Source organism: Salmo salar, chromosome ssa19 (genome assembly GCF_905237065.1).
Source record: "Salmo salar chromosome ssa19, Ssal_v3.1, whole genome shotgun sequence".
NCBI classification, from domain to species: domain Eukaryota; kingdom Metazoa; phylum Chordata; class Actinopteri; order Salmoniformes; family Salmonidae; genus Salmo; species Salmo salar.
Genome location: NC_059460.1, coordinates 30120077 through 30142323, shown reverse-complemented (window position 1 = coordinate 30142323; position 22247 = coordinate 30120077). Strand labels below are relative to the sequence as shown.

At 44.1% G+C, this 22247-nt stretch overlaps 1 protein-coding gene across 7 annotated transcripts in view; it reads left to right on the top strand.

The window, feature by feature from the left end:
- The window catches only part of LOC106578677 (arf-GAP with SH3 domain, ANK repeat and PH domain-containing protein 1), a 74718-nt gene that overhangs the window by 29495 nt on the left and 22976 nt on the right, over nucleotides 1-22247 (top strand). For 5 of the 7 annotated variants that reach the window (XM_045702193.1, XM_014157766.2, XM_045702194.1 and 2 more), the window contains exons 4-14: nucleotides 321-393; nucleotides 3212-3357; nucleotides 10499-10573; nucleotides 11885-11934; nucleotides 13615-13744; nucleotides 18528-18613; nucleotides 19915-19990; nucleotides 20213-20299; nucleotides 21471-21479; nucleotides 21846-21946; nucleotides 22079-22148. In XM_045702193.1, coding sequence (XP_045558149.1) covers nucleotides 321-393; nucleotides 3212-3357; nucleotides 10499-10573; nucleotides 11885-11934; nucleotides 13615-13744; nucleotides 18528-18613; nucleotides 19915-19990; nucleotides 20213-20299; nucleotides 21471-21479; nucleotides 21846-21946; nucleotides 22079-22148 — 903 coding nt within the window. The remainder of the gene's footprint in view (nucleotides 1-320; nucleotides 394-3211; nucleotides 3358-10498; nucleotides 10574-11884; nucleotides 11935-13614; nucleotides 13745-18527; nucleotides 18614-19914; nucleotides 19991-20212; nucleotides 20300-21470; nucleotides 21480-21845; nucleotides 21947-22078; nucleotides 22149-22247) is intronic. The other 2 variants (XM_045702192.1, XM_014157767.2) reach the window with 1 other exon arrangement.

The window sequence follows — 22247 nt, the reverse complement described above, 5'->3', positions numbered from 1 at the left end:
GGCGCAACTGTCCTAATGATGCTACTGTATGGAACCCTTATATAACAAACAGTTTGGAATTTCATTTGGAATGTTGATAAGCCATATTTCAGGTCATGTGGTGCTTTTTGAGCATTTGATAAATTGTTATGCCCGTTTTTATGCCAGCACTGTAAAAATGTCATAGTGTTCAGAAGGTTAGCTTCGGTCTCTGAAATGACTATAATTTACAGTATAACAATTGTGTTGTGTTTTGGTTACAAAGTTCAGTCTGTGATGCTATTGTAAATCCTTAACAATCCTCTCTCTCTCTTTCTCTCTCTCTCATTCTGTGTTTACAGGCTTTGGATCAGGACAGGACTGCGCTGCAGAAGGTGAAGAAATCAGTCAAGGCCATCTACAGCTCAGGCCAAGGTGAGAGAAAGCTCTCTGTCAGTTTTCTAGGCTCATTAACCAGAGGGTTGCGCTTGTGGAAGACATTGAAAAAGGATGATCTCTATATAGACTGGTCTGGGTGAGTAATTATACCCTCTTATGAAACTAAATATTTCAGAGTTTGAACCTTCTCTCCACATAGTCAGTTTTAGTTTGTTAGTGCCTTGAAGAGGGGGTTTCTGGACCCTTTCTGACCTGGCCCTGCTCAGGTATCCTGTCTGATTTTGGATACAGTTCAATCCCATATACAGCCCTGCAAATAGTCTGAGTAGCCATTTGACAAGATGTTCAGGAGTCTTATGGCTTGGGGGTAAAAGCTGTTTAGAAGCCTCTTGGACCTAGACTTGGCGCTCCAGTACCGCTTGCCGTGCGGTAGCAGGGAGAGCAGTCTATGACTAGGGTGGCTGGACTCTTTGACAATTTTTAGGGCCTTGCTCTGACACCGCCTGGTATAGAGCTCCTGGATGGCAGGAAGCTTGGCCCCAGTGATGTACTGGGCCGTTCGCACTACCCTCTGTAGTGCCTTGCGGTCGGAGGCCGAGCAGTTGCCATACCAGGCAGTGATGCAACCAGTCAGGATGCTCTCGATGGTGCAGCTGTAGAACCTTTTGAGGATCTGAGGACCCATGCCAAATCTTTTCAGTCTCCTGAGGTGGAATAGGTTTTGTCGTGCCCTCTTCACGACTGTCTTGGTGTGCTTGGACCATGTTAGTTTGTTGGTGATGTGGACACCAAGGAACTTGAAGCTCTCAACCTGCTCCACTGCAGCCACGTCGATGAGAATGAGGGCGTGCTCGGTCCTCTTTTTCTTGTAGTCCACAATCATCTCCTTTGTCTTGATCACGTTGAGGGAGAGGTTGTTGTCCTGGCACCACATGGCCAGGTCTCTGACCTCCTCCCTATAGGCTGTCTCATTGTTGTTGGTGATCAGGTCTACCACTGTTGTGTCATTGGCAAATTTAATGATGGTGTTGGAGTTGTGCCTGGCCGTGCAGTCATGAGTGAACAGGGAGTACAGGAGGGGACTGTGCATGCACCCCTGAGGGGCCCCTGTGTTGAGGATCAGCGTGGCGGATGTGTTGTTACTTACCCTTACCACCTGGGGGCGGCTCGTCAGAAAGTCCAGGATCCAGTTGCAGAGGGAGGTGTTTAGTCCCAGGGTCCTTAGCCTTTTGATGAGCTTTGAGGGCACTATGGTGTTGAATGCTGAGCTGTAGTCAATGAATAGCATTCTCACATAGGTGTTCCTTTTGTCCAGGTGTGAAAGGGCGGTGTGGAGTGCAATAGAGATTGCATCATCTGTGTATCTGTTGGGGCGGTATGCAAATTGGAGTTGGTCTAGGGTTTCTGGGATGATGGTGTTGATGTGAGCCATGCCCAGCCTTTCAAAGCACTTCATGGCTACAGACGTGAGTGCTATGGGTCAGTAGTCATTTAGGCAGGTTACCATAGTGTTCTTGGGCTCAGGGACTATGGTGGTCTGCTTAAAACATGTTGGTATTACTGACTCAGACAGCGAGAGGTTGAAAATGTCAGTGAAGGCACTTGCCAGATGGTCAGCGCATGCCCGGAGTACACGTCCTGGTAATCTGTCTGGCCCTGCAGCCTTGTGAATGTTGACCTGTTTAAAGGTCTTACTCACATCGGCTGCGGAGAGCGTGATCACACAGTCTTCCGGAACAGCTGGTGCTCTCATGCATGTTTAAATGCTATTTGCCTCGTAGCGAGCATAGAAGTAGTTTAGCTCGTCTGGTAGACCCGTGTCACTGGGCAGCTCTCGGCTGTGTAGTACGTCAGAGCCGGTGTAGTTCAATTTGATCTTAGTCCTGTATTGACACTTTGCTGTTTGAAGGTTCGTCGGAGGGCATAGCGGCAGCTCCTTGAAAGCGGCAGCTCTAGCCTTTAGCTCAGTGTGGATGCTGCCTGTAATCCATAGCTTCTGGTTTGGGTATGTACGTATGGTCACTGTGGGGACGACGTCATCGATGCACTGATGTGGTGTACTCCTCAATGCCATCGGAGGAATCCCGGAACATATTCCAGTCTGTGCTAGCAAAACAGTTCAGTAGCTTAGCATCTGCTTCCTCTGACCACTTTTTTATTGATCTAGTCACTGGTGCTTCCTGCTTTAATTTTTGCTTGTAAGCAGGAATCAGGAGGATAGAATTATGGTCCGATTTGCCAAATGGAGGGCGAGGGAGAGCTTTGTATGCGTCTCTGTGTGTGGAGTATAGGTGGTCCAGAGTTATTTTTCCTCTGGTTGCACATTAACATGCTGATAGAAAGTTGTGACAGATCCTGGTTTAGCTGTACTATAACAATGAATGCGAGTCTACCCCCATTGCATCATGCACCAATCATTTTTCCTAATGAAATGGCAGTCTACCAATGCCCCTCTTCAACCCATTCACCCACACCCAGTTAGCAAGATCTACCCCTTCATATTGAACTTTACAGAATGACAATCTGATTTAAGTTGTAAAAGTGATTAGAAACCACACTAAGCTGTTGCATTTGTAACCAGATGGCAAATGGCAAATGGCAAATGTCAACCTTTCAATGCTTGATCACAATTACCTGTCCCTGGCTGTGTCCTAAATGGCACCCTATTCCCTATGCACTACTTTGACCAGAGTCCTATGGACCCCTTTATATACTGCACTACTGAAGTAGTGCTTTATATAAGGAATAGGGTGCATTTTGGGATGCAAAACCTAGCAACACTACCCTTGTTATCAGTATTTCAAATTCAAACTAATGTTAACCTTGATTGTCTCCCTCTGTCTCCCTCTCCCAGACCATGTCCAGAATGAGGAGAACTATGCCCAGGCTCTGGATAAGTTTGGCAGCAATTTCATCAGCAGAGACAACCCTGACCTGGGAACAGCCTTCGTCAAGTTCTCCACCCTGACCAAGGAGCTGTCGACCCTGCTCAAGAACCTGGTGAGACACACAGGACTTTTTTACAGTTCAGTTACTCATGGCTGATAATGCCCAGAATGTCCACCATTTAATTGACAAAGAGGTGACAGTGCCAACACCTTCACATGAGGGTTTCCCATCTTGGGATGGACTTGACTTGGGTACAGATGTCCTATCTTAATTTTATCACACTGTTGTCTCAGATAATTTTCGTGCGCAGCAGGATTGTAGTGTAATCAACGTTTAAAAAGGCTTCTGAAGTTTGTAATTTCCACTTTAAAATGTCAGATTTATCTTAACAAAAAATGTGTCAACCACTTGAAAATGTACATTAATTATAATCAACATAATAATTCACATTTCCTGTTGCTGCAGGATTATTTTCCTGCTGTGAGAAGCTGATCAAATTACAAATGCACACCTGTGTGTGTGTAGGTTTGTGTGTGTCTGTGCTTGTGTGTTTGTGTACACATGATAGTGTTATACGTTATACAGAAACATTTACTAGATCATGAAAAATGGTTTGATACAAGAATTTGTGTTACTTTCAGTACTACTGTAAAATGTGTCTCACATCTGATATGGATTGAGAGGACCGAGTCTGTCTAGTATTTTGTCTGAATCTTTTCAAGAGGGCAATAAGTAGTAAGCTAGCCAGGCTACACTGACAAAGCGGAAGCCACTCTTTAGAAGCAAGCGAGAGAGAGAAAATGCAGACAGCATGGCTTTTTCAAACCAAAACATCATACCTCCACACCCGCAGCTTGTTGACAAAACTGGCTCCAGAAGCAAACTTTGGAATACTTTGCTTACAGAGCAGATGATGAGGGCCAGCCCACTGAAACAACTATGCAAAAGGTGTTACAAAGCAGTGCAGTGCAAAGGAGATTTACTTCCAAAAGGACATAAAAAAACGATTTTACACATGACATTTGCATTGTAGCCACACTCTTAAAGGGAGTGCTCCTAATCTCAGCTTGTTACCTGTATCAAAGACACCTGGGAGCCAGAAATCTTTGTGATTGAGAGGGGGTCAAATACTTATTTCCCTCATTAAAATGCAAATGAATTTATAACATTTTTTACATGCGTTTTTCTGGATTTTTTGACATAATTTGAGTCAATTGGAGGTGTACCTGTGGATGTATTTCAAGGCCTACCTTCAAACTCAGTGCCTCTTTGCTTGACATCAAAATAAATCAGCCAAGACCTCAGAAAAAAAATGTAGACCTCCACAAGTCTGGTTCATCCTTGGGAGCAATTTCCAAACTCCTGAAGGTACCACGTTCATCTGTACAAACAATAGTATGCAAGTATAAACACCATGGGACCACGCAGCCGTCACACTGCTAAGGAAGGAGACGCCTTTTGTCTCCTAGAGATTAACTTACTTTGGTGCAAAAAGTGCAAATCAATCCCAGAACAACAGCAAAGGACCTTGTGAAGATGCTGGAGGAAACAGGTACAAAAGTATCGGTATCCACAGTAAAACGAGTCCTATATCGACTTAACCTGAAAGGCCGCTCAGCAAGGAAGAAGCCGCTGCTCCAAAACGGCCATAAAAAAGCCAGACTACGGTTTGCAACTGCACATGGGGACAAAGATCGTACCTTTTTGAGAAATGTCCTCTGGTCTGATGAAACAAAAATAGAACTGTTTGGCCATAATGACCATCATTATGTTTGGAGTAAAAAGGGGGAGGCTTGCAAGCCGAAGAACACCATCCCAACCGTGAAGCACGAGGGTGGTAGCATCATGTTGTGGGCGTGCTTTGCTGCAGAAGGGACTGGTGCACTTCACAAAATGGATGGCATCATGAGGGAGGAACATTATGTGCATATATTGAAGCAACATCTCAACACATCAGTCAGGAAGTTAAAGCTTGGTCGCAAATGGGACTTCCAAATGCACAATGAGCCCAAGCATACTTCCAAAGTTGTGGCAAAATGGCTTAAGGACAACAAAGTCAAGGTATTGGAGTGGCCATCACAAAGCCCTGACCTCAAGCCTATAGTACATTTGTGGGCAGAACTGAAAAAGTGTGTGTGAGCAAGGAGGCCTACAAACCTGACTCAGTTACACCAGCTCTGTCAGGAGGAATGTGCCAAAATTCACCCAACTTATTGTGGGAAGCTTGTGGAAGGCTACCCGAAACGTTTGACCCAAGTTAAACAATTTATAGGCAATGCTACCAAATACTAATTGAGTGTATGTAAACTTCTGACCCATTGGGAATGTGATGAAAGAAATAAAAGCTGAAATAAATCATTCTCTCTACTATTATTCTGACATTTCACATTTTTAAAATAAAGTGGTGATCCTAACTGACCTAAGACAGGGAATTTTTACTCTGATTAAATGTCAGGAATTGTGAAAAACTGAGTTTAAATGTATTTGCCTAAGGTGTATGTAAACTTCCGACTTCAACTGTATGTCTTCATTAGAGGTGGCTGCAATAGTTTCGAATTCCACTGAATATTCCAAGCTATTATCAAGCAATTTTTTGTTGTTGTTGAAATAGACCACCCTGACAAAACCGGCCTCACAATCACCTCAATATAGGTGACTGCTGCTTCATCTTTCTCTTACGTTCTTTTTTCACTAGTCTGCTCTCATCTCTCTGCCGTAGATTTCCCAATATTTCTTTTGAAAAATGTGTCCTGTTGGAATCCTGTGTGTGTGAGTGATTGTTGTTGGAAGAAGAGGCCATCCCTTCAATTGATTGGACATGATTGAAAAGGCACACAACTGTCTATATAAGGTCCCACAGTTGACAGTGCATGTCAGAGTAAAAACCAAGCCATGAGGTCGAAGGAATTGTCCGTAGAGCTCCGAGACAGGATTGTGCTGAGGCTCAGATCTGGGAAAGGGTATCAAAAAATGTCTGCAGCATTGAAGGTCCCCAAGAACACAGTGGCCTCCATCATTCTTTTTTCTTCTTCAAATCAAATTAAATCAAATTTTATTTGTCACATACACATGGTTAGCAGATGTTAATGTGAGTGTAGCAAAATGCTTGTGCTTCTAGTTCCGACAATGCAGTAATATCCAACGAGTAATCTAACCTAACAATTTCACATCAATTACCTTATACACACAAGTGTAAAGGAATGAATAAGAATATGTACATAAAAAAATATATGAATGAGTGATGGTATAGAACAGCATAGGCAAGATGCAGTGGATGGTATAGAGTACAGTATATACATATGAGATGAGTTCTTAAGGATATGTAAACATATAAAAGTGGCATTGTTTAAAGTGGCTAGTGATACATTACATCAAGATGGCAAGATGCAGTAGATGGTATAGAGTACAGTATATACATATGAGTTGAGTAATGTAGGGTATGTAAACATTATATGAAGTGGCATTGTTTAAAGTGGCTAGTGATACATTTATTACATAAATTTTTCCATTATTAAAGTGGCTGGAGTTGAGACAGTATGTTGGCAGCAGCCACTCAATGTTAGTGATGGCTGTTTAACAGTCTGATGGCCTTGAGATAGAAGCTGTTTTTCAGTCTCTCGGTCCCTGCTTTGATGCACCTGTACTGACCTCGCCTTCTGGATGATAGCGGGGTGAACAGGCAGTGGCTCGGGTGGTTGTTGTCCTTGATGATCTTTTTGGCCTTCCTGTGACATCGGGTGGTGTAGGTGTCCTGGAGGGCAAGTAGTTTGCCCCCGGTGATGCGTTGTGCAGACCTCACTACCCTCTGGAGAGCCTTGTGGTTGCCGTACCAGGCGGTGATACAGCCCGACAGGATGCTCTCGATTGTGCATCTGTAAAAGTTTGTGAGTGTTTTTGGTGTCAAGACGAATTTCTTCAGCCTTCTGAGGTTGAAGAGGCGCTGCGCCTTCTTCACCACGCTGTCTGTGTGGTTAGACCATTTCAGTTTGTCCGTGATGTGTACACCGAGGAACTTGAAACTTTCTACCCTCTCCACTACTGTCCCATCGATGTGGATAGGGGGGTGCTCCCTCTGCTGTTTCCTGAAGTCCACGACCATCTCCTTTGTTTTGTTGACGTTGAGTGTGAGGTTATTTTCCTGACACCACACTCCGAGGGCCCTCACCTCCTCCCTGTAGGCCGTCTCGTCGTTGTTGGTAATCAAGCCAACCACTGTAGTGTCGTCTGCAAACTTGATGATTGAGTTGGAGGCGTGCATGGCCACGCAGTCGTGGGTTAACAGGGAGTACAGGAGAGGGCTGAGAACACACCCTTGTGGGGCCCCAGTTTTGAGGATCAGCGTGGTGGAGATGTTGTTACCTACCCTCACCACCTGGGGGCTGCCCGTCAGGAAGTCCAGGACCCAGTTGCTCAGGGCGGGGTCGAGACCCAGGGTCTTGAGCATAATGACGAGTTTGGAGGGTACTATGGTGTTAAATGCTGAGCTGTAGTCGATGAACAGCATTCTCACATAGGTATTCCCATTGTCCAGATGGGTTAGGGCAGTGTGCAGTGTGATTGCGATTGCGTCGTCTGTGGACCTATTGGGGCAGTAAGCAAATTGGAGTGGGTCTAGGGTGTCAGGTAGGGTGGAGGTGATATGGTGACTAGTCTTGACTAGTCTCTCAAAGCACTTCATGATGACAGAAGTGAGTGCTACGGGGCGGTAGTCATTTAGCTCAGTTACCTTAGCTTTCTTGGGAACAGGAACAATGGTGGCCCTCTTGAAGCATGTGGGGACAGCAGACTGGGATAAGGATTGATTGAATATGTCAGTAACCACACCAGCCAGCTGGTCTGCACATGTTCTGAGGATGCGGCTGGGGATGCCGTCTGGGCCTGCAGCCTTGCGAGGGTTGACACGTTTAAATGTTTTGCTCACGTCGGCTGCAGTGAAGGAGAGCCCGCAGGTTTTGGTAGCGGGCCATGTCAGTGGCACTGTATTGTCCTCATTGGCAAAGAAGTTGTTTTATTCTGTCTGGGAGCAAGACATCCTGGTCCGCGACGGGGCTGGTTTTCCTTTAATAGTCCGTGATTGACTGTAGACCCTGCCACATACCTCTCGTGTCTGAGCCGTTGAATTGCAACTCTACTTTATCTCTATACTGACGCTTAGCTTGTTTGATTGCCTTGCGGAGGGAATAGCTACACTGTTTGTATTCGGTCATGTTTCCGGTCACCTTGCCCTTCTTAAATGGAAGAAGTTTGGAAACACCAAGAATCTTCCTAGAGCTGGTCGCCCGGCCAAACTGAGCAATTGGGGGAGAAGAGCCTTGGTCAGGGAGGTGAGATTTCCTCTGTGGAGATGGGAGAACCTTCCAGAAGGACAACCATCTCTGCAGCACTCCACCAGTCAGGCCTTCATGGTAAAGTGGCCAGACGGAAGCCACTCCTCAGTAAAAGGCACATGACAGCCCGCTTGGAGTTTGCCAAAAGTCACCTAAAGACTCTTAGACCATGAGAAACAAGATTCTCTGGTCTGATGAAACCAAGATTGAACTCTTTGGCCTGAATGCGGAAGGGACTGGGAGACTAGTCAGGATCGAGGGAAAGATGAACGGAGCAAAGTACAGAGAGATCCTTGATGAAAACCTGCTTCAGAGCGTTCAGGACCTCAGACTGGGGCGAAGGTTCACCTTCCAACAGGACAATGACCCTAAGCACACAGCCAAGACAATGAGTGGCTTCGGGACAAGTATCTAAATGTCCTTGAGTGGCCCAGCCAGAGCCCGGACTTGAACCCGGTCGAACATCTCTGGAGAAACCTGGAAATATCTGTGCAGCAATGCTCCCCATCCAACCTGACAGAGCTTGAGAGGATCTGCAGAGAAGAATGGGAGAAACTCCCCAAATACAGGTGTGCCAAGCTTGTTGCATCAAATCGCAAAGACTCGATTCTGTAATCGCTGCCAAAGGTGCTTCAACAAAGTACTGAGTAAAGAGTCTGAATAATTATGTAAATGTTTAAAAACCTGTTTTTGCTTTGTCATTATGGGGTATTGTGTATAGATTGATGAGGGGAAAAAAGTATTTAATCAATTTTAGAATAAGACCTTAATGTTACAAAATGTTCAAAAAGTAAAGGGGTCTGAATACTTTACAAATGCACTGTAGTTGTCATTTGAGTGTTTATTGAATATATCCTTTTGATAAGTGCTCCCCAAGGGCTGGTGTCAGTGTGTACTACTATTGGTAAAAGTATTGATACATCACCATTGGTTATTGACGTTGCTATTATTCTGGCGGACATTTTGCTCTCTCTCTCTCTCTCTTTTTCTCGCTCTCTCTCTCTCTCTCTTTCCCTTGCTCTCTCTCTCTTTCTCTCTCTCTCTCTCTCTCTCTCTCTCTCTATGTATGGAGTAAACTCTCTATATGCTGACACTAGTTTGTGGTATTTACCACCCATAAATAAGGGGCCTCTCTCTGGAGAGCAGAGTGAGAGGAAGGAGACCACCCTGTTGGTCTGCTAGAGTAGTGAGTAGTGGGGTTGAGCCCAGGTTTCAGGCCAGTCTTAGTAGTATCCATCCACTCCAAAAAGTGAGACATCCCAAATGGCACCCAATTCTCTTTATAGTGCACTACTTTTGACCAGGGCCCATAGAACCCCCATAGAGCTCTGGTCAAAAGTAGTGCACTATATAGGACATAGGGTGTCATTTGGGATGCAGACAGACAGACCATGGCCAGCTCTAATAGTAGAGCAGCAGCCAATAAGTAGGTGATTGATTTAGACATTGGGTCTTTGCAACGGAGGCACTTAAGCAACACATTAGTGGCCATTAAGTGTTGTTTGTTTCCCGGACCGGATGGGACTTGGCACTGACCATCACAGGCCCAAATGGAATAAATGCTCAGGAATATTGACTTGCATTGATCAATGTGGTTACAGCGCTGTAAGCAAATGGTAGTCAAATTGCTTTTGCTGATTCCTAAATAGCTTAGCACACTTTAAGAGTCTAAAATGTTTTTGCTGGTTCCTAAATAGCCAAGATTTAGTTCACCCCTAAACTGAAGATAATACTGTCAAGGTTTCTTCGGGCCATCACAAGTATTTGTTGATGTACTCCAGATGAAAGCTGAAAGAGTAGCCATCCTGGCTCTTGCCCTGGTGACCGAGTTACTGAACAACTCTCTCTCTCCCGCTCTCTCTCTTTCTCTTTCTCATCCTAACCCTTTTCTCTCTCTCTATCTCTCTCGCTCTCTATCTCTTCAGCTCCAGAGCATGAGCCATAATGTGATCTTCACCCTGGACTCGCTGTTGAAGGGGGACCTGAAAGGCGTGAAAGGGGTAAGATTTACAATAAAGACCCTCCTTTCCTTGCTCTCTCCCTCACTCCCGCTCGCTTTCTCTGCCTTACCTCCTAGGGGAGGACCTAGCACTGGAGCCCACTCAGAGTCCACTTAGCAGATCTGTCGATTCATGTGTGCGTGTATGTTAGTGACGGCTGTTCCTGCATCATAGCTTGTTCTTCTTCATCTTCTTTTTAAATAGTGAGCCAATTTGGTTTCAGCACTTTTTTATTTCCATGACTGATCATGACTCTCTCTTGTCACGGACATACACTGAGTATATAAAACATTAAGAACACCTGCACTTTCCATGACATAGACTGACCAGGTGAATCCAGGTGAAAGCTATGGTCCCTTACTGATGTCACTTGTTAAATCCACTTCAATCAGTGTTGATGAAGGGGAGGAGACAGGTTAAAGAAGGATTTCTAAGCCTTGAGGCAATTGAGACATGGATTGTTCAGAGGCTCAAACAAAATATTTAAGTGTCTTTGAACTGGATATGTTAGTAGGTGCCAGGTGCACCGGTTTGTGTCAAGAACTGCAACGCTGCTGAAGAACTGCAACGCTGCTGGGTTTTTCACACTCAACAGTTTTCCGTGGACATCCAGCCAATTTGACACAACTGTTGGAAGCATTGGAGTCAACATGGGCCAGCATCCCTGTGGAACATTTTCAACATCTTGAGTCCATGCCCGACAAATTGAGGCTGTTGTGAGGTCAACTCAATATTAAGAAGGTGTTCCTAATGTTTAGTACACTCAATGTATATGGTGAGATATATGTTTGGAACATGGAATCGCAGTAAAATCACAGCATTGAATCGCACCACATATCGAATTGTGTTAATCACAATACATACCGTATCGGCATCTAAGTATCATGATAATAACTCATCATGAGGTCCCTGGCAATTCCCAGCAATAGTGTGGTGCGTGTGCCCGTGCGTGTATGTGTGTGTGAGAGTGTGCTTGCATTTGAGAGAGTGAAAGAGAGAGGTGGAGAAGGGGAGGGTATGGACTAGTGGGCCTGACTGTTTAAAAGATCACACTGTAAATCTTCTCGTAAACAGTGTCCTTGTGTTGTGCCTGAAGGCGAGCGCCACTAATAAAGGGGTCATGAACCCGTGAGGTTGGAAACATGGAGTGGTAGTGGGTTTCCAGAACATAAATTGTGAGGATGAGGCCTTGGCTCCTTGGCTGCAGTGGCGGTGTCGGCCTGTGTTGGAGAGAGAGTTAACACTACGCTGTAGGATTCCAGATTGACCTCATTACTGCTGTTTACTCATACTCTGTCCTATTTCTTTCAGGACATAAAGAAGCCCTTTGACAAAGCCTGGAAGGATTATGAAGCTAAATTGTAAGTGTGTTAATAATAAATGTCTACATTAGGGATTAAAATTGGTAACCGGACTCTCCCGGGAATACTCTTCACATTTCCCGAGAAAATGTAATGACAAGACCCGGGAAATAAACAAAAAAATCCCCCAAATGTCGCACTAAAGCAATTCCACAACATACGAAACATGCACGGAAGCAGATAAGCAAAAAATAAAATAGCACATTATCCATAAAGGTTGTCGCATGGAAGCCTTTAGCCTAGCATATTTACTTCACACAAAGTCGCCATTAATTCAAAGCACACGCATAATTGACACAGACGGACTGCACATGCGACCAGAACGCAGTTAATAAACCCTATTGGAAACCCCTGCAGTATAGCCTATAAAATAACTGTGCCTATCTGAGCTGTCATTGTGAGTTTTTAGACAGCCACACATTTGATAGGCCTATGCACAATTCACTACATAGGCATCTTTGTCACAGAGAGGCATGCGGGAACATTCTATCTTCTCCTGTCCTAGAGCCTGGGTTATTTTCCTATCAAGTATCAATCCCTCTGAAACCCCAAATCCTAACTCCTGTTTTGCATGAACATTTTTAACTTTATTCTGTAATCCATAGGTTGCAATGCATTATCAAAGCATGTCTCTCGCCTATACATGTCAAAATATCGCCGCTATAACATTTTCCCCGCTTCTCTGCGCTGTAGGCCAACTTGGTTCCCGTATGAGATTATCGGTAAAGAATGTGTGATCAACAGATATTATGAGAGTAGATATGGATATTTTTTTTAACAGAGTCTGTTCTTGTTAAAATACCGTTAACTATTTCCACTCTCTTCTGCCAGTTATTCAAGAGTTGATCTGCTATCTGTATAATCATCAGCTATATAGATTTTGCCAAATATAGGAGATATTCTGTCATTCGTTGAAGGAGGTTATCTAGGAAGCTTAGCAACTTTGGTCATTTAACTGCCGTTACAAAGTTTGTCTGATTCAACAACGCTATACTCGGGGTGCGTCCCGAGCGCGTTCTGTGTCGAGATAGACTACTGCCGAACTGCACTGAATTGAGGAACGTGAAAACGCTCTGAATTTATGGACGCCCTGTTTTGCAAATTCACACCGTCATTGGCGATCAAGATAGTTACTCTATCATTATTAAATATCAGTTTTATTTGTTACATTGTGGCGCAGCCAAGCCGACAAGGTGGTGCAGCACCCCTCTTATTTGGAGAGAACTCTGGAATAGTGACCATATCTTGGTTTTAATCAATTTAAATGGAGACTTCTGATTTTTGCAAAATTTCCCAGGATTCACAAGATAAATATGAATTATTACTGGTATTGAAACTTAGTGGATTTTGTGGAAAATATTGATCCCGAGTGTAGATGTACATAGCTGTGTTGGGACACCTGGGGTTTGCACTATATATGGTTATGTCTTCGTACAGTTGTTTATGGTGTCATGACAATGTCAGAACGGAGGGACTGTATATCACACAGAGCAACATCATCATTTAACTGGAATGTTCCACCCTGTGAAAACTCTACTTCTTCCGGAGAATTCCATCTGATTTAAAGAGTTGTCATGGACTTAAACACTGTCTGTTGGTCTGTCTGCCTGCCTGGTTTCTCTAACACGGTCGGTCTGTCGGTCTGTCTGTCTGTCTGTCTGTCTGTCTGTTTGATTTCAGTACAAAGATCGAGAAGGAAAAGAGGGAGCATGCCAAGCAGCATGGGATGATTCGCACGGAAATAACAGGCGCGGAGATCGCTGAGGAGATGGAGAAGGAACGCCGTCTCTTCCAACTCCAGATGTGTGAGGTAGTAGTGGACACTGGGCACAGATTAGTGGGCAATGATTAAGTACAAACTGGGCACTGACTGAGATATACAGTATGTAGTTTTCTGTAAACCAATGCTTGTGAGTGAGCTGTATCCCTCTAGAGCAGTGGTATTCAGAGTTGGGGTCGCAACCCCACTAAAATTGCAGTGGGGCCACCAAATATATATATATATATATATATATATATATATATATATATATATATATATATATATTATTAATTTGTATTTATTTTTTAAACACTATATATAGTTGAAGTCGGAAGTTTACATACACCTTAGCCAAATACATTTAAACTCAGTTTTTCACAATTCCTAACATTTAATCCAAGTAAAAATTCCCTGTCTTAAGTCAGTTAGGATCACCACTTTATTTAAAAAATGCGAAATGTCAGAATAATAGTAGAGAGAATGATTTATTTCAGCTTTTATTTCTTTCATCACATTCGGAATGGGTCAGAAGTTTACATACACTCAATTAGTATTTGGTAGCATTGCCTATAAATTGTTTAAATTGGGTCAAACATTTTGGGTAGCCTTCCACAAGCTTCCCACAATAAGTTGAGTGAATTTTGGCCCATTCCTCCTGACAGAGCTGGTGGAACTGAGTCAGGTTTGTAGGCCTCCTTGCTCGCACACGCTTTTTCAGTTCTGCCCACAAATGTACTATAGGATTGAGGTCAGGGCTTTGTGATGTCCAAATTTTTTTCTGAGGTCTTGGCTGATTTCTTTTGATTTTCCCATGATGTCAAGCAAAGAGGCACTGAGTTTGAAGGTAGGCCTTGAAATACAGTGAGGGAAAAAAGTATTTGATCCCCTGCTGATTTTGTACGTTTGTCCACTGACAAAGAAATGATCAGTCAATAATTTTAATGGTAGGTTTATTTGAACAGTGAGAGACAGAACAACAACAGAAAAATCCAGAAAAATGCATGTCAAAAATGTTATAAAATGATTTGCATTTTAATGAGGGAAATAACTATTTGACCCCTCTGCAAAACATGACTTAGTACTTGGTGGCAAACCCTTGTTGGCAATCACAGAGGTCAGACGTTTCTTGTAGTTGGCCACCAGGTTTGCACACATCTCAAGAGGGATTTGTCCCACTCCTCTTTGCGGATCTTCTCCAAGTCATTCAGGTTTCGAGGTTGACGTTTGGTAACTCGAACCTTCAGCTCCCTCCACAGATTTTCTATGGGATTAAGGTATGGAGACTGGCTAGGCCACTCCAGGACCTTAATGTGCTTCTTCTTGAGCCAGTCCTTTGTTGCCTTGGCCGGGTGTTTTGGGTCATTGTCATGCTGGAATACCCATCCACGACCCATTTTCAATGCCCTGGCTGAGGGAAGGAGGTTCTCACCCAATATTTGATGGTACATGGCCCCGTCCATCGTCCCTTTGATGCGGTGAAGTTGTCCTGTCCCCTTAGCAGAAAAACACCCCCAAAGCTTAATGTTTCCACCTCCATGTTTGACGGTGGGGATGGTGTTCTTGGGGTCATAGGCAGCATTTCTCCTCCTCCAATCACGGCGAGTTGAGTTGATGCCAAAGAGCTCCATTTTTGTCTCATCTGACCACAACACTTTCACCCAGTTGTCCTCTGAATCATTCAGATGTTCATTGGCAAACTTCAGACGGGTATGTATATGTGCTTTCTTGAGCAGGGGGACCTGCGCTGCAGGATTTCAGTCCTTCACGGCGTAGTGTGTTACCAATTGTTTTCTTGGTGACTATGGTCCCAGCTGCCTTGAGATCATTGACTAGATCCTCACGTGTAGTTCTGGGCTGATTCCTCACCGTTCTCATGATCATTGCAACTCCACGAGGTGAGATCTTGCATTGAGCCCCAGGCCGAGGGAGATTGACAGTTCTTTTGTGTTTCTTCCATTTGCGAATAATCGCACCAACTGTTGTCACCTTCTCAACAAGCTGCTTGGCGATGGTCTTGTAGCCCATTCCAGCCTTGTGTAGGTCTACAATCTTGTCCCTGACATCCTTGGAGAGCTCTTTGGTCTTGGCCATGGTGGAGAGTTTGGAATCTGATTGATTGATTGCTACTGTGGACAGGTGTCTTTGATACAGGTAACAAGCTGAGATTAGGAGCACTCCCTTTAAGAGTGTGCTCCTAATCTCAGCTCGTTACCTGTATAAAAGACACCTGGGTGGCAGAAATCTTTCTGATTGAGAGGGGGTCAAATACTTATTTCCCTCATTAAAATGCAAATCAATTTATAACATTTTTGACATGCGTTTTTCTGGATTTTTTTGTTGTTATTCTGTCTCTCACTGTTCAAATAAACCTACCATTAAAATTATAGACTGATCATTTCTTTGTTAGTGGGCAAACGTACAAAATCAGCAGGGGATGAAATACTTTTTTCCCTCACTGTACATCCACAGGTACACCTCCAATTGACTCAAATGATGTCAATTAGCCTATCTGAAGCTTCTAAAGCCATGACATCATTTTCAATCATTTTCAGAAATTTTCCAAGTTGTTTAAAGGCACAGTCAACATAGTGTATCTAAACTTCTGACCCACTGGAATTGTGATACAGTGAGTTATAAGTGAAATAATCTGTAAACAATTGTTGGAAAAATGACTTGCGTCATGCACAAAGTAGTCCTAACCAACTTGCCAAAATTATAGTTTATTAACAAGACATTTGTGGAGTGGTTGAAAAATGAGTTTTAATGACTCTAACCTAAGTGTTTGTAATCTTCCGGCTTCAACCGTATATATATATATATATTAAAAAAAGAGAAAGAAAAATTAAGAATTCAGATTATTTTATGGGACAATGTACAAATATTTTTGAGAAAGATCATTTGTAGAAGAAAAGAAAATGGAGTAAATGCATGAAAATGAAAATTTAATTAATTGAAGGTTATTTGTTGTGAAAATTTAAACGTACTGATTTTAAGGTTGTGTCATTAGAAATTGAATACCACTACTCTAGAGTAAAATACCAAATTGTAAGAGCGATGCGCTCAGCTGTGCCATCGAGCTACCTCCCGGTGGGCGTAAACGCATACTCCACTCTCCCTCTTTATGTACAGATTATTTGCTCACATGGCATAACGGTACTGATAATTGATATATTAACCTAGTGCTTCACAATGGGATTCTAATTGGAGCCGTTACAGAGGCGCTCAACCCATGCACCTCTATTTCTGTGTGCAGTGAGAGGGGGTGGTTTGCCTCTCTTGGGTTTTTAGGGTGATTTCTTATACGTGGTTTGTTGTTGTTGTTGATATTGCTTCCAGTGTTGTGCTAGAGGGGCCCAGCGTTTATAACTTGGGTCCAGAGTTTTTCCTGGGCAAGTCATATGGTAAGGAAAACTCCTGACCCTATAAGCTTGACTGATAGCAGTGCTAGTATTGTGTGAATTATACTAGCAATTATACTCACCAGATTAGAGGAAGCTTTCAGTGTGAATCCCAAATGGCACTCTATTCCCTATATAGTGCACTACTTTGAACCATGGCCCGTAGGGCACTACATACGGAATAGGATGCAATTTGGAACGCAGACTCACTCTCCTATCCCACGCTGCTCTGCTGCTGCTGCTGCTGATAGTGTGGAGAGGGCCAGGCGATGCTCATCACAGCAGGCTGTATTACTGATCTGAGACCAGCCACTGATACAGTAGCATCCATCCATCGCCTCTCATTCCCACAAAGCCCCCAAACACATGCACCATCAGGCATTCACAACACACACTAAACCCACACCAGACAAATTTGGTTAATCTCTGAGCCGCACACTCTCAGGCAGACAAAAGCAATGTGTGTGTGACTGTGTGTGTGTGTTTTGTTTCAGGGGAGCACGCAAACGTGCACACAGACACACACACACACACACACACACACACACACACACACACACACACACACACACACACACACACACACACACACACACACACACACAAAGATGACTGCATTGTAAGCAATGCTGCAGAGAAGCTTTGGGAGCACAGGGACAGGGGGGCCTCACAAGGGCATTCTGGCCTACATAGTGTCTCTTCACGAACTGTTCTAGGTTGGCACGCCATGGGATAAACGTAAGATTAAGATGATGTTTTATTCATTTGTTCGCCGGGCATGAATTTGTTGGGGGAATTTGTTCTCTATCTTTAGACTGCCTCGTTTAGGATGCTAGTCAGTGAAACACACTTTCTCTGGAGGCCCGAGTGATTTCTAAAAACCAAATGAAAATCACAATTCTAGTTATCCATTTCAAACACAGTTTACTGTAAAACCAGGCAAATTACATCTTTCTCTCATGATATTCTATGTTGGCATTTCTTCCAGTGACGTTTAGATGTTTACCACTTTGTTTCCGGCTCCCACAGACTCCATGCTGTGTTGGCAGTGTAGATCAAAGGATCATCCTCCACCATATGGGCATTCTGATAGGATTATCCTTCAAAGTGTTCAGAAGACATATTTCAATATTTCACACAAACACATATTTTCTATGGTGGTTTAATGCAAGGGTGGAACATTTTGCGCTCAGTTTCCAATTATGTGGGTGGGTGCAGGCTTTTGTTTCAGCCAAGCCATGAAGATTTACTGGTTCATAAATGATAGCCTTCAGTTCAAATAAATGATAGCCTGCAATTAAGACCTTCAGTGATTGTCCACCCCTGGTGTAATGTATCACCATATATAAGCAGTGAAATACTCCAAAATCATGTAACAGAGCATTCTATTTCATGTCAGTTTTCACAAACCACCTCTTGTGTTTTCTCTGCAGTATCTGATCAAAGTCAATGAGATCAAGACGAAGAAGGGAGTGGACCTTCTCCAGAACCTAATCAAGTATTACCACGCACAGTGCAAGTAAGTACATTTATTTTTTTTAACCTTTATTTAACTAGGCAAGTCAGTTAAGAATAAATTCTTATTTACAATGACGGTCTACCGGGGAACAGTGGGTTAACTGCCTTGTTCAAGGGCAGAACGACAGATTTTTACCTCGTCAGCTCGGGGATTCGATCCAGCAACCTTTCGGTTACCAGTCCAACGCTCTAACCTCTAGGTTACCTGCCGCCCCCCACGGTGCCACAGTATATTCCTCCTTTACCATAGTGTGAGACCCCCTCCCAACTAGTGAGATGTGTCTACTTAGATGCGACTAATTGGTGGAAAACACTTAATGTATCGTACATTCACGGGAAAATAGAAACATTTTTCGGAGGGAATTATGTACTTTCACGACTAGCTATTCAAGTCTGGTCGCGATTGCTATTTGCTCTTTCTCTCTCTCTCTCTCTGTCTCTCCCTCCCTTCTCTTTATCCTCTCAACACCCCCCCCCCCTCCATCCCTCTCTCTCGGGTGGGGTGATGGTGATGCATGATTCACAGGTCTTGGGTAGGGAGGATTGCGGAGTCATATTTAGCTCTCATAAATATGCATGAGCCTTCATGCCGATGCGTTGTGACAGCCGTGGGGGTTTGTGGTTAAATAACGGCAGTCCCCTGGCTGCATCACCGACAGGCCTGACAGCCTCAGCGTTGCTGGGTGGTTATGTCACAACAAAACAATGCTGTTTTCTTGTTATCTACTCAACCCAAACCTATGGCTGTCCTGCTGTTTCTGACGCTGACAGCGAAAAATCACTATGTAGAGACGTGCCTTATAGAACGATGGAAAAACAAAGGTAGAGAAAACTGTACGTTTCAGCAGGATGAGTGGACTGAGGGAGGATTGATGGATGCCTAGAGCGAGGGAGATGGAGAGAGGTTGTTAGTGGAGTTGAGAGGATGCAGAGCTGCATTCTGGTGGGTGCCACTGACACTGGCAGATCCATAATGGATGACAGGAGGTGCTTAGCATTCAACTCTGGACACAGCCATAGTCAGCCAGAGAGAGACAGGAGAGAAAAAGAGAGAAGGAAAGAGAGAGATACATCTCTTTGCCAAAAGCCAGAGAGCCAAGCAGTGTTATACACTGCATCAGTATCATTCTCATTCACCCCTCCACTCCTTATGACCTTCCTAATGCCTATATAAACATTCTATGACACTTGACATTTCTAAATGATGTAAACGATGCTACGCCCCATCACATGACTACCCTTTGTCTCACTAAAGTGAAAATGTCAATGGAATTCTAATATCCGCCCTGTATTCTCTTGCAGTTTCTTCCAAGATGGCTTGAAGACAGCGGATAAGCTGAAGCAGTACATTGAGAAGCTGGCTGCTGACCTCTACAATGTAAATACCCACCCACAGACTTCTCTCCATCTGATTACTGCTACTCTGCAGACTATTGTTATCCAGACTCATTGAGTGTGTGTGTGTGTGTGTGTGTGTGTGTGTGTGTGTGTGTGTGTGTGTGTGTGTGTGTGTGTGTGTGTGTGTGTGTGTGTGTGTGTGTGTGTGTGTGTGTGTGTGTGTGTGTGTGTGTTAATCTCTCCCTGTGTATCTCCTTCTCAGATAAAGCAGACCCAGGATGAGGAGAAGAAACATCTGACTGCTCTCAGAGATCTGATCAAGTCCTCCCTTCAGCTGGACCAGAAGGAGGTAGGCAGGAACCAGGCCAAACAGGGCCAAACAGGACTAAACAGGGCCAAGTGGGCCCAAGCGGGCTATAGTTGGCAAACATATAAATTGCATTCCAATTCTCTACCCTTCTCCTGTGCACTTGTACACTACCCCTTGTGGATTTAGATGGAATGGACTGGTGTTAATTTAAGAATATAATGGAAACTCCCTTCAGCCATGCGTTCACAAAATCTTTGCTTGGTAGAGAATCAGACTGTACACTCTTCACCCCTAACCCGTAACCTTTGACCCTATGGTGGGTGTACCTACTTGCTAGCTTCCTGTAGCACAGAGTGAGCATCCAGTGCTGTACTATGCTGGTAGCCAGTGTGGTGCCTCACTGGCTGATTGGTGGAGAGCCAGTCACTGTCTTAACTAACCTACCCTAATCTCTTTCTGAGCACTCACTGGTCACAACTGCCTTATACACAACAACAACGTGGTTTTCCCCTCAGTCTCATACCCATATTGAGATTTTTAGTGGATGCTAGCTGCTCACTGTGTTTTGAATGACGAATAGTGTGCAGAGCCTAGCTGAGATGGACTGGGCTGCCGTGTCGACAAAACTGCAAGTCTCTGCTAGTGGTTTAGTCCCAAATGGTACCGTATTCCCTACATAGTGCCCTACTGAACAGGGACCATACACTCTTAGAAAAAAGGGTTCCAGAAGGGTTCTTCGGCTGCCCCCATAGGATAATCTTTTTTTGTTCCAGTCAGAACCCTTTTTGGTTCCAGTTAGAACCGTTTTGGGTTCCATGTAGAACCCTCTGTGGAAAGGGTTCTACATGCAACCCAAAAGGGTTCTACCTGGGTTCTTCAAAGGGTTCTGCAATGGAGACAGCCGAAGCACCCTTTTAGGTTCTAGACCCTTTTTTTCTAAGAGTGTATGGGCCTTAGTGCAGTAGTGCACTATATAGGGAACTGGGTGCCATTTGGGACGGAACTGACGAGTCATACTAAACATCCTGTGTTTTATAACACCCACATACTGTCACTCACTCACTATCCCTCTACTTGTATATATTGTACTAAACTAACACCTACACTCTATGCATGCATGCAGGCACTGTCTCACGCCTACTTCTCAGCTGCTTCTTTCACACTCTCTCCCTCTATCTCCCTCTCTACTCGCTGCTTGTCTGGACTCAAGTCTAGAAGAGTAAGTGTGCACGATTGGCATGCTTCTGTTGGTCTTGCTTGCATTTGACTTCTGAGACATTTTGAAGAGCATGCACTCCACTCTGTTTTTCATTTAATAGTGTGTTTAGAACATGATTGTGTCCCAAATGGCACCCTATTCTCCATGCAGTGCACTACTTTTGACCAGAGCCCCGGTGAAAAGCAGTGGACTAAATAGAGAATAGGCTGCCATTTGGGACGGACGCCATGGTCCTTTGAACATCAAACATTAACCGATAAATAATAACAACCCTGGCCTGCACTCTCCGTAAGAGGTATATTTGGTTGGTTGTTTGTGGTGATTTGCTGAGTTTTCTGTGTCTGAACACTGTGTGACTTGCCGCAGGACTCCCAGAGTAAGCAGGGTGGCTACAGCATGCACCAGCTACAGGGCAACAAAGAGTTTGGCTGTGAGAAGAAAGGCTACCTGATGAAGAAGAGTGATGGGTAGGTCTCACACACATACACACATACACACACACTGAACAGTACTGAAGAAGCGTTTATATTAATACACTCAGATATGCAAAGCCCTTATCTGATCTTTTGTTGTGCCTTGGTGTTGCTGTCTTCCTCCAGGCTGAGGAAGGTGTGGCAGAGGAGGAAGTGTTCAGTGAAGGGTGGCATGCTCACCATCTCTCATGCAACGGTGAGAGGCAAACATACCACACACACACGCGCATACACAAACACACACACACTTATGGAGGCTAGATCAGAGGCAACATCCGGTATGAAAGAAGCTGTT